Raw genomic sequence first — 13,313 nt, forward strand, 5'->3', positions numbered from 1 at the left:
TCAGTTTCAAAATGTATTACTTTTAGTAACTTTTATTTTAGTATATTACATACAGGGCTGTGTAACATGAATACATAATGTCTCTAAACCAGCGGTTGCCAACTGGTGGTTCGCAAGAAAATTTTGGTAGTCTGTGTTTCCGGCCAGGGAAACCCCCCAGAGGGGTCAGAAGAAGGACCCCACTGGAGGGTGCACCGGCCAGAGCCGTGGATCATGTCCCCCATATGGATTTCAGGCACAGGGCAGTGGGTGGGTTGTGTCTCTGGACACAAAACCGCCCAATGGCCCTGATTTAATAAAGCTCTCCAAGGCTGGAGAGGATACATTTTAAGCAGTGAAGCTGGGTGATACAGAAAACCTGGAATAGATTCAATTATTTGCTATTTGCTAGCAAATGTTTTGAATCCTGGACCAGATCTATTCAGGTTTGCTGATTACCCAGCTTCACTGATGAAAGTGTATTCTCCCCAGCCTTTAGAGCTTTAATAAATCAGAGCCAATGGCTCAGACCTGCAATGGGAGAGTGGGCGGGTTCTGACATCATGACATCACTCTGCGGGAAGTTTCTTGCACTTTGAGTGACACACAACTACCCGCGCATGTCTGGTCCAGAGTCCGTAAATTAAGTGGTCCGTGAGGTCCAAAAGGTTGGCAGCGCTCTAAACAAAAGAATCAGTCTTTAAAACTAGTGCTGTTTCATGTGATCCTAACATTTTACTGGAAAACAGGGGAGGCAAATACACTCACCAAACCCAATATATGGTAGCACAAACTAAATCATAACGTCATCAATGCCTAAAAGTAAACCCTGGTCACGTATAATTCAATGGCATAAAAGGACATCCTTTGCCAGAAAAGTTTCCATGTCCATGTTGGTGTAGATGTTGATGTCTTCCGACACATCAAACCAAGTGAATCCTTTCTTTAGCAAAATAGAAGAGTTCCTCCAAATAAAACCAAGCAAAAGCATGGTTATGGTGCAGAATGTTTTAATCCGAGAAGAAAAAAAAAATACATTTCACAAAAGGTCAAAGATTGTGCAACACATCACACAAAGTCCAACCAACGTATTTCGCTCATGAGAGCATATTCAGGGGCTGAATAGTCCAGAATATGTAAATTTTAAAGAGGTTTAACACTTCATATACAAAACAATAGCAATCTATTTCAACCCTGTAATAAAAGGTTGGTTCACATAAAAATAAAATAAGTATAGCAAGTACAGATCAGTTCAATTTTAACTAAAAAAAATTACAATAAACACAAGAATAATTTTGTAAAATCTGAAAAACTTTTTAGCAACATACATATATATTAAATTATTATTTAAAACAATATTTACCCAAAACATAATAAACTCATACATTGTTATTAAATTAAAAGTAGTACCCCCATAAAAAGTTACCAAAAAAAATACAACTACTTTTTATTAACGATTCAAGTCCAAATCTACATTTAAACCAGTAGTAGTAAATTTTCTTGGTTTATAAATCCATAGATCTTTATAAATCCATAGTTTATAAATCCATGTAGAGTTTACATCTTTGACACCACTCTAATCATGTTCTCTGCTTGCCAATGTTTATTAATACCAAGAATTTGAAGGCCTCAGGGTTTACCACGATATTTCAAAAACTGTAAGGACACAATGACTTTTTAGCTTTTCCAATATATTCCTTATGTGCATTCCCATAAATGCTCTTAGTGTGTTTGTGTGGTTCTCCCTACATACTGTAGGCTGAATGGGCATTCTAACAAACAATGAGCATGTATAGAACATCAAGTAATAAATTAATTTTAAATATATAACCTGTTGCCATATAACTAAACTTAAAAAGATCTTTTTAACATTATTATCTCCCATTTTGCATCAAACACCCTTTTATTTCATGTAATCTATAAATCCTAGGTTTGTTTATAACATTAGGAGCAATCAAATGCCTAAGATTTGGAGCCCTATTAAAAACAATATTAGGCTAGGCAGACGTTTTAGCAAACATTTTGTCTTTACGTAGAATTGGCAAATTAGGATTTAAAATATGCCTGGCATCATAAAATGTATTGGAATAAAAAAGAAAAAATGTCAAGCTTTTAAAAATTCAAGCTTCTTTAGGTTTTATTAGTTCTCCAATTTTTTTTTTTACGCTGGGATGCTATATAACCCTTATCAACAGACCATTTTTTTAAATCAACATAATCAATATAATCTATTGATCTACAATTTCTTCTAATGCGGGTAAACTGGCTTTTAGGTACAACAAGAATAGAATTGGGGTGAACTGAATATAACCATTTTAATCAGCGGGTTTAAATACGTTTCTACACAGTGGAATCTCTATTAACAAAAACAGATCCATAGAAACTGACATTAAACTTACCATACTCTACCATTTTATATTAAGTGTATTAGAATTCAACTCGCCAATAGGGCAGCATTGCCTTTCCAAATAAAGATATCATCTATATATTTTCCTTAAAATATTAAATAGTCATAACCCCTATTATAAATAAACTCTCCCCCCAAATATTCATAAATAAGTTATCTAGACTTGGTGCATACTTAGCCCCCATAGCCACACCACAAATTTGTAAGAAATAGTAATTTTAAACTAAAAGAGTTAGGAAGAACTTACCAGCTGTGTAATATATTTGTGTAAATGTCTACAGCGATAATTATCGAAACTTTAAGATACTCTATTTTATAGATTTTGTATCTCTAATAGCAGAAGACATTATGTTGGCAAAAAGGAATATATGTTCTCTCCTAATCTAGATTTAAGGCTATTAATGCCACCCACCATTGGTCTTCTAGGTAGTTTTGTAGGGTTTTATGGACTTTTAGAAGGTAATAGATAACTGGAATATTTGGTGCAAAAGGACAAGATAATTAAATTATTCATTCAAAATACTCTTTCAAAACACCTCTGTAAGCTAAAGCACAAAATGCTTTATAATACAGATCAACCTGATTACCTAGCAAAGGCTTTTAAATATATGTATCCAACAGAATATTATTATTCTCAGTTAAACTATCAGTTTTGTTAGGAATAACCATCTCATCACATTTATTATCCAGCCAAATGAGAGTATCTTCGTAGGAAGAAAGTTCTTTTATCACTCGATAATTACCTGCTGATTTGCAGGTAAGGTAAAGTACACTGAGCTGCATGTACGCAGCTCAGTTCATGATACTGGGTACTCTGGCATTTCCCCCTCCCCAACCAGCTGCTGCTGAAAGTTAGGTCATTCTAGCCTGACCAGTCAAGATGGCTGAAGACCCAAACCTAGGGCAGCGCCTGGTGAAGATGGCAGTGCCCAATGACAGTACAGGTGAGTGAAATGTTATTATAAATTGTAATCAGGCAGGCAAGTAGGTTTCAAAATAATGTAAATATTTAGACCAAGGTAAAGGAATAATCAAGCACTAAGATCTCATAAATTAAATCAATGAGTGGCCATGTAAGCTTTTCAGTCTTTGAAACTTATTTCAGTTATTGAAGATTACCACACATTTGTGTGTTTCCCCCCATTTTTGGTGCAAATAATTTTAAAAGTTTTGCACCTGAGAGGTTGTGGATGTAACTAAAACAACAAAGGTAAAAATCTCAGCTAGTCCAGACTGCTCTCTTTTCCTTTAAGATTTGTTACTGGGTGCTTCTCTGTGATCCGAGCAGTAACAGTAGGGGCACACAGAAGAAGCCTACGCCACTGTAATATAATTTGTGACAGATTTCAAAATGTATCAGATTAGCAGTCAGTGATACGCTTAAAGATTAAGAGGTGTCCACACATTTAACATATTTACCTGTAGGTTTGCAGGCTCAGATTTGGAAAGATTGATGAATGACAGGTAAACCATTTAAAAAAAACTGCCATTAATAAATATATCAGAATATTGGTGTCCTGTTGAAAGAATAAAGTATACACCTAACACAAGTGATTTAACAGTATTTTCACACACGTCTTTTTTGCTTTACAATAAAATAAAATATTAATAAATCTGCAAATATAAATATACAGAATATATTAAAACAAAACTTTGAATATAAGAAGACATTTTGAGACTCCATTACTTAGGCCTCTGGGTGTTAGGGCGTCTGGAATTCAGCCTTTTTTGTTCCTTTTCTTTTTCCAACTGCAAAAAACAATTGCCAGTACAACATGACTAAAGTAAAATATATATTTAAAGCTCAGTATTTTGTATTTATTATTCTTTAAAAGCAGGTATGCAGTATTTTTAATGTACTACTGTGTCATAACAGTTGTTACAATGTCCTGTGCTGGTAGTGGTCTGGACCTCCAGCAGACCAACACCTCGACTCAGACTCCCCAAGCAGTATTGTTGATTGGCACACATTGACAGGGAAGTGGGGGGAGGTCAAACCACTTGTTGAGTAGTAGTTCGTACTTTAATCCTGCTGCCAACACAGGGCATTTTAACATAAGCTGCAGTGAAACAATACACTAAAAACAAAATAAATTCACTTCTGTAACTGTTTGTGCAACCTGACTGCATTACATCAATAATAAAAAAAAAAAATTAAACTAGGTTTTACACATTATTTCCCTATCACCTCATATTACCATTAATCCTCCACGTGCACTATACTAATATACGGTTACAGCGCCATCTTGTGGTTATGCTGCAATACACACTATAGCTTAAAACTTACCCTATTTCTGTTACGACATTGAAGTTTGGACACAAAAACCCTTATTTAAAATATATTCCTTAAGTCCTAAGAGCCCAAAGAATATAAATATAGTTTGTGTGCTTTAAATGCCTCTGTGTACACATGTAAAAAAAAGTGTTTCTTTACAAAAAAAAAAAAAAAGTTTTGTTTTATTAAAAATGATGTACACATCATTGAATGTACTCATCAATGAATATAACATGTTGGTCTTGGCAGAAAATCTGTATAAAACAAACCTGCTGTATAGGCAAGAGAATAGAGGTCTCCACTAAAATCCTAGGCAGCGTTGTTAGCCCTGCATGTCTCCAGTGCTGAACCTCAAAACGCATCCTGCTTAGAATATGAAGGAGAAGAGAAAGTGTTGTGTAGTCTTGCTGACACTAGGCAGTGCTAACAACATTGCTTTGTATTTTAGTGCAGGAAAATGAATGAGTGCTCAGCTTAAGTGGGAATTAAGTGGTGTGGTACTGTGGGTCTTTTACATTTTTCAAAGTACCGTGACACTTCCTGGAACATCTTTCTGCAAGTACCAGCCTAAGGCATTAGTTTTTAGCTTATCTTACCAGCATCTCAAACTGAAAGTAATCTGGTAAACCAGAAGCATAAACTGCTTTAACAAGCCATCTATGGCCAACCTTACCTACCCTTTCTTGGTATCGCTTTTCATAAAAACTCATGTCATCTTCCTTTCTCATCACACTGGACAATTGATTATCGGCAGAGGGATGTCCTAAACAAAATAAAATTAAAAAAAAAAAAGACACTGAAAAGATCCTTTTAACCAATAAAAAGTGAGAATTTTTAACAGTTAATTTTAAAATTATGCATCACAAAAGATTATGGAGACTGCTGACATCTGGTTTGAGAATGCTGATTCTCTGGCTGTCATTCTGATAAACAATGTGGAAATATACAGATATGAAATTAATAGTAGAAGGTGCCCCGGATAAAGAACTCAATTATATTATTTAATTGTGGTATACACTCATATATAGGTAATAAAGAAAACCAATAATGTTTTTTGTTTTTTATAGAAAACTGCTATCCTATATGCATTTCTTAGTGAATGTTACATTATATTTCCCAGAGATCCACAGGATTTCTCCTTCCCCCTATTTAGGGGACCATAGTGATCTGAAAGGGGAGGTATAACTATGCCTATGGGAGCTGATGTGCAGCAGGTTTAGATTTCTTTTTGGTTTGGGTGACCGCAGAGATCTGCAAGAGTTTATTAAAACACACTAAATATATTCATATAATAATGTAAATGATTTATCTAAATGGATTCAGTTTGCTTTGGCTAATAATTAAATATGTTTATTTTATAGGAGTTATATATTGAAAAAAAAAAAAAAACTTACTTTAGATGCCGATATCAACCTAATCTAATCCAACGAGTTACCCATTAGAAACTATTCTGGGAATTGTAGGAATACTTCTATGTTACTTGAAATCATGTTTCTAATTTATCGTTTGTGAAGCTGCTTAGGTAAATTGAAACTTTATCTAATAAATGCATTTTTTAATTGTCAATAATTGTGATGTGTACACACACACACACTCACACATATCTCTATCCCAATTTTTGGTGCCATTTTCTTGACTCTACTCTAATCCCCTGCACAGTGCTCCAAACAATACCACTAATCATCACAGAGCTCTAAATCTCAGGTAGTCCAACACTGCCCTGGACATCAATCAACAGCATGACTGGCTTTAATCAACAGCATGAGTTTTGTTGACCTGGAGCACGGTGCATAAGTAGTATCAGATAACTGGAGACCCTGTAGACAGCGCACTGTGTAAGAGCAGCAGTGCCACTCTTCAGTGTACTGTTGACAAAAGCAGATTTAACAGTAGTAAAAATATACAATGGAAATCAAGAGTGCAATCTAATTTTTATGCAGCTCCCCTCAAGCCCAGACCACTGGAATCTGTAGGCTTCAACTTTTCTGGCAGTGTAGAAGGGAGCTCTACTTTTATTTGAGTACTTCACATAAACACACAAGTGTATCTTAACCAAAAAAGTAATATACTGCAGATTTCCAGCTAGACAAAGTGCTTGCATCCTTTGCTCTGTTCAACCTTTTTTCATTATTTTCACTTTATACTGTACACATCACACATCATGTCCATGGAACATTTTGATTTAACCTAGGCTGGATTTCAAACCTATCTGCCCTTGTTCATCGCCATTACTTAGCAGTTGGTGGCTTTAGTTGTTTATATAAGAAATAAATTACTGTTAGATCTGAACTGCTGGACTCCCCACTAATTCACGGGACAGTGGTGCTAAAGCATTGTATCATTAACTCTATGTTATATGTAACTATTATGTTCAGAGGAAAAGCTGCCAGAAAAAAAACAAAAAAAAAAGTAATTTCATTTGTCACTGAAGTCTTCCTCCTCTGTTTACACAGCAATTAGAGGCTGGTTTCCCACCTCCATAAAAAAGAGAAACTAATGTTATAATCTTTTCAGGTACTTTATAACAACAGAATTTTTTTATATATGCATGGGAAATCTAGAAGAACAGAGGAATCATTTGACAATGATTACAATTTAGGCTTAAAAGGAACTGACAAAGGACACTGCATTTCTGACAAGATTAGCAGGTATTTACTTTACCTTCTGAAAATAGGCCTGAAAAATAACCACTAACCACCACACCTATGGATAGGTCTACTATAGTCTACTATAAAAGACTAAGAATACAGAAGTACTTTTTGAATAAAATCTCCATTTTTTGGAGCTGTGCAAGAGCTAATCACTTGTGCTGCATAGCTTATCAGCCAACAAAGAAAGCTCATCAGTCTGTTGCTTCTCTTTCATCTTCTAGTCACTGGATAGAGGAGGTAAAAGAACTATGGGTCTGGATTTACTCATTGACAAGGCTGTGCTGCATGTCTAAAAACGAATGGATAAAAATATATATTCTTTAGTAAGTAAACCAGCTTCCTTATCATTTTTAATCTGTGTTTTAGCTGGAGTTTAGTATAACATCCTGAAGGCCTGCCTGGCAGGCTAAGGCACTTGAGAGTATGGAGGTGCTGGCAGACATGTAACTAATATTGCTTATGACATGATGTAGAAAACACCAACATTTGTTTGCACTTACCCTGTAAATATTTCATTTTAAACAGTGTGTTATGTTGTTCCAAATATGTAACTTTACCAGTGGCAGGAAGGCTGATGTCTTCCTACTTAACCCCTGTCATTTTTTTAGAATAAAACCACAAATATTAATGTAGTTAGGCAGCGGGACTCTTCGAGAAATCCCCAAAGGAAATCTTCTTGTGCAACTAATTGCCACCATCAATGCTATTTATCTTTCAGGCCATTAGATTTTGCTTACACCAACAACACATTTAGTGTGTACAAAAGCAAAAACAAGTGGAACTGACATGTATAACTGTTATTACAGCTGTCAGATATTGTCAAAATTTTAGAATTCATTTAATAAATGTTTTAAAGGGGTTAATGGAAGCTGTCTTTTCCAGACTTTATAACCACATGCTAATTTCAAGGGTTGTGGATTTAGAAGCAAAGTTAATGTAACTCCACCAACATGCAGACTAAGTTGGGTATAAGTTGCTTCATTGTGGGGGGGGGGTTAGCCATTATTTGCTTTGCAACAGAACCCCAAAATCCCCCTGAACACAAATATTCTGAATGATGGAGAAAATACTTAAAATCACACGAATATATATAGGTGTAGTTACCAGCAACCATTGATGAAGGATGGTATGCTCTTAAAAAAGGATGGGAGCCACAGTCTTCTGATGCTTCTAAAAATCTCCTGTCAGGGGCACCTAAAAGAAATGAAAGCCAGAAAAATTTTACATTCCATGACAAATTCTCTATCAACATCTCTTTGCTGTTTCTACATTCTCCAAACATCAGGCCACTCATTCTGAATACATCACATGAACCCTCCATGTATGCAATTTAACCCCCCTACAACTCCATCTACTGTTAAAAAGTGTTTTTGCTTCTTATTTTTATATTCCTATAGAATTAAACTATTCAGTGGAGTTCAATGTGTTCATCCTGTCAGAAATAGTGTGTAAACTAAAATGTTATCAGCTTTGTCCACTATTTTTCATGAATTATAAAGAAAAGCCCAACAATGTAATGAATATATGGAGAGGAGGAGATGTTAATAGTACAGATCAGGAGAGGAGCCAATGGTAACAACACTACTTCACTATAGATAGAGCGTGGCGAGTTAGCATTGTCACCTTAGGAAAGAAGTGTGGTACTGGCAAAAGCATCTGGTGAAAAATTAAGACTAATGTATCCACCACAACTAAGGACAGGTAAGTTTAGTATTTCATTTTTGTTTTTGTGTTTATTAGCAACTTTTTATTACTTATAAAGTGCCCAGATATTATTAATCAGGGGACACTGGTCCTAGGTTCATGTCTCAGCTAGGACACCTTCTGCATGGAGTTGATTCTTCCTCTGTTTGTGCGAGTTTCTTCTGGGTTGTACAGTTTTTTTACACATCCTAAAAACAAACATATTGGTAATGGGGTCTTACCCGCACAAAAAAATTGTACTTAGGCTAAGTAAAGGGCTTATGGTAGCCATACTGAAATGTCAGCTTTTCTGTGGGACATGGCCATGGATACTGTAAAGTGGTGTATAATAGGTGGACACCACTAGATAATGATTTGTATGGACTAGAGAAATAAAAAGAGAAAACATTATTCCTCCTAAGATTAGAGATGTGAGGATATTTACCAAGTCCCAGTGAAAGAGAGGTTGAATTAGCGTTATGTCTAGCATATTAATTCTAAGGCATTTGTGAGCCATATTAAGTTGTATATTTGTATTAGATAGTTATTGGGGATACTCAAGCCTTCTCAGTTTTATTGTTAGCAGTTGGTTTTTAAACTACTTTTGTGATGATAACAAGAACAATATTCTTCTATATCACAGAATGCCTAATATTTACATATGTATAGAAAGTTTTTTATAATTCATTCATAATATTTTTATGTCTATATTTTTTATGAAATACTACTATGCATGCATTAAAATGTGAACACCAGGTAGATATTAAAATACAGAATTTAAACTAGATGAGAACTTGTTCAAAATATTTTAATGCAATTTAATGCAACTAGGATGGATATCTGCCACTTGCTTACATTTATATGCATGTAAATTAATAATGTCTTTAGTGATAATCAGGTAAGGTTACCCAATATGGCTAAAGTGTAAAGTGTATCTAAACAACACCAGCATTGCTGCATATACAATTAGATGGAAGGTTAGCATTCTGAGCCATTTTGCACAGGACCATCAGTCTACCTTTATAAACGTATTCACAGAATAAGGTGTAAATTACCAGCTGTTATTATCTAGTCACAGACTGGGTTAACCTTGGCCAGAGTGGTTTAACTGCGTTATTATCTACATGGCATTCAGCAGGATCATCTGCTTTGGGAACTTCAGCAGTTGGTGGTGCAAAAATTTATTAACATCAACAAATCTAAAAATGTCAGTTCAGTTACTTGCAGCTCCATTTCACTTCAATCCAGATTTGTCTTAAAATTGATCTCTACTTACCTATCCCACTTTCATCTAGTCTCATATATCCTTCTGCAAGAGAGCTGAAACCGGTCAGGCCCCCCATAGCAGCATAAGGGACTTCTTGGCCAATAGGTTTTCCCTGAGCTAAACGTTCTTCCTTTGTTTCCACCACTGTGTCATGAGCAAACGCTGGCTGAGAACAACCACATGTGAAAGAACTGTGGAATCCAGCACAACTGGAGCCTGTGTAAGGAGATAGGCAAGTCTCAGCACCACTATACTTTATTCACCATAAACAACTCATTATATCCAATATGTTTAGCTTGCGCTAAGATAACCAAGGTCACTTGTGAACAAGCAGAGGACAATCTTCAAAAGTCTTTGGACACAGAGGCCTAACTTGGTATGATAAACTAAACAAAATTGTTTGCTTTTTGTGGACTTGATAACACTAATACGTAGAGCTGTAAACAATCGAAGTATACCTCCAACATGAAATGTGGGATTAATACAATTACTCCAGATAAAAAATTCTTGTTCATACATATTCGATCATCATTATGTTCTGTGGTTAGTTAAGTATTGCTCATATGAAGATTACTTTATACCAAAGCTACAGAATAACTGACTTATGTGCGCCGGACACCAGCACCAAATTCCAGCATAACAGAAATGTTAAAAAAAAAATGCAAGGGATATCTTACACTGCTGAGGTATAATACATAGGCTGCAATGAATAAAAAGCTTCTTCCCTAGATACCTGCCTTGTGCTCACACAATATTTTAAGAAAGATGGCTGCTAAAGAGGGAGTATGTCTTATACTTACTTATCAATGCAAGTTTACAAATGCAAGTAAATGCATTCTTGAGGTTCAAAATGCACCTTTAAAACAAAAACTATATTTAGTGCCCATGTAGCCACGTGAATAAGGCATCAAAAAGTTTTCTGCACTCATCTGGTGTAAATTTGTAACGAATCATTTTTAGTGCATGTGAAGTGATACGTACATATTGAATATTTGTTCCTGTTAGGTTACTATGCTTGCATACAAACACCTTCCCAGCTACACAAATACACAGGATCAGACTTGCTTGGTCAACAATCAATGAATAAAATGATGAAAGGGTATAAGGGTTTAGGATAAAACTGAACAGCCAATCGTAAAAAATACTAAGAGGATATACTATATGTATAATCTGTATATAATTGCCTTTTTAGTTTGTGTTTCCAGGTTCATGCTGTCACTAGATAGCTGTACTACAAATAACAGCCCAAAACCATAAAGTACAGTTTTGGTAATGTGATTGCTGTGACAGTTGGATACAGAACAGTAAATAAATTTTTTGTAAACTTTTTCTTCTTTATCTTGCTCTGGATTCCTCATATCACATCAGTTTTATAGGTAAAATCTAAACAGACATTTGTTTTACTATATTACCAAGTAGCAAAAACTGTGATATTGTTATATATTTCCAATATGTGAGTATATGATATATTTCATGTCTTTTGTGGCGTAGCAAGTAAATGTAAAGTCTATTTTAATATTCAATGATACTTAAACTTGCAATAGACCTTCGTTAAAGTAGTTACACAATTTTCGCTATCTGAAGCATGGATAGGCGCCATCAGACACCAATGGATTTAGCTTTTTTTATGTAAAAAAATAATATGGAATTGCTTAAATTATCCAACTAGCTCTATCACTTTTTTTTTTTTTGTAGGATATCAGACAACTGAGGCAGTCTGACAATCTCTGCTTGGTTTCCCAGACATAAGTTAAGTCATCATATCACTGTGAGCTGCCTAAGGTACTCATGCGGGGACCGGCAAGGCAGTGACCAAAAGAACAGGGAAGGGGGTGGAGTAAAATGTTTCAGCATTACCCTGCACTTTATTTGTAAATTGCCTAAAACAAACAAAACAGTAAAATAAACATTAGCTGGCTAAAGCACCTGGGAGCCCTGTCTAATAAAAACAAAGAAAAGCACAAATCAAAATAAATAGAGCAACTTGCAGTCTCTGGGAAATTTTCCTTAGCAAGTGTTGTGGAGCTCTTTCTTCTGCAGCCTCCAGCCACTCACTGGATACACAAAGCTCTCTGAACTCTACAATTGTTAGGCTAAATAGTGTACCTGAACTCAGGCTGCACAAGCAAGAAGAACCTGGACATGGACCATGTGGTCAGGGAACCCCTTCCATCTCTTTCCTGACCTGCTCCAGGACCCTAAACTGGTTTTTCAACACTACTAATGGAAACTCACTTACTTTTCCTGGACCTTTTAACTCATAAAATGACTGAACTTGGGTCCAATATAAACACTATTGCACACCTTTCCAATCAAGCATTGCGACACCCTGTCACATTACCTATAAATGACTTATTTAATGTATACGGCCAACCTAAAGCAAGGCTCTTTTAACAAGGCTAAAAACCTAAAGATATATTGTTTGACAAATAAAGAAGATAAGGCATATTTTTAATCTTTCTTAGTTTTAAACAGAAAAAAGAGCATACTTATAAAGGGATTTAAAAATCGTCACAAAATCAGAATGGAACAAACCTAGATAATTGGCCTATGAGTCGGGCTTAGATTTGATAAGAGGAATACACTTCTTACATTTTGTACAGTGGTAGGATCCAGCCGGACTGTGGTCATCCGCAAAGTGCTTGCACCTGCACCGAATAGGCTGTGACCCATTCAGGGGGACATAATGATAAGACTTGCACTGGCATTTACTGACTTTACAAGGCAAGTGAATAGGACGTTCCTTGGGAAGCTCCTTAAAATCCGTTTTATGTTGTTTGTACCTAAAAGACAAAAAGCCAGCATAAGAAAGGTTATTTGACAACTAGTGTGTATCTTTTCTATTAAGGTAAAATACTTCTAGTCAAACTATGAACGTATTCAAAAGATGAAACCATAGATCAGGGACAAAGCTCTGTGGATTGTGCAGGGAGACCCAGGGTGAGTGGGACAAAAGAACAAAACGCAGTACTGAATCCAGATAACTTACAAGACTAATGTTGGAAGTGACCAAAATTGATATGAATATGACTTGTATGTAAAGACAATTCT

General features: G+C 35.5%; 1 protein-coding gene across 1 annotated transcript in view; it reads right to left on the reverse strand.

Moving 5' to 3' along the window:
• Window positions 1-972: 972 nt before the first annotated feature.
• The window catches only part of FAM221A (family with sequence similarity 221 member A), a 15,430-nt gene continuing 3,089 nt past the window's right edge, over window positions 973-13,313 (reverse strand). The window contains exons 2-6 of the mRNA XM_072412513.1: window positions 12,855-13,045; window positions 10,272-10,478; window positions 8,417-8,506; window positions 5,339-5,424; window positions 973-4,135 (exon numbers count right to left, since the gene is read on the reverse strand). Of these exons, the coding sequence (XP_072268614.1) occupies window positions 4,070-4,135; window positions 5,339-5,424; window positions 8,417-8,506; window positions 10,272-10,478; window positions 12,855-13,045 (640 nt within the window). The 3' untranslated portion in view covers window positions 973-4,069. The remainder of the gene's footprint in view (window positions 4,136-5,338; window positions 5,425-8,416; window positions 8,507-10,271; window positions 10,479-12,854; window positions 13,046-13,313) is intronic.

The sequence above is a fragment of the Pyxicephalus adspersus genome, chromosome 5 (genome assembly GCF_032062135.1).
Source record: "Pyxicephalus adspersus chromosome 5, UCB_Pads_2.0, whole genome shotgun sequence".
Lineage (NCBI taxonomy): Eukaryota > Metazoa > Chordata > Amphibia > Anura > Pyxicephalidae > Pyxicephalus > Pyxicephalus adspersus.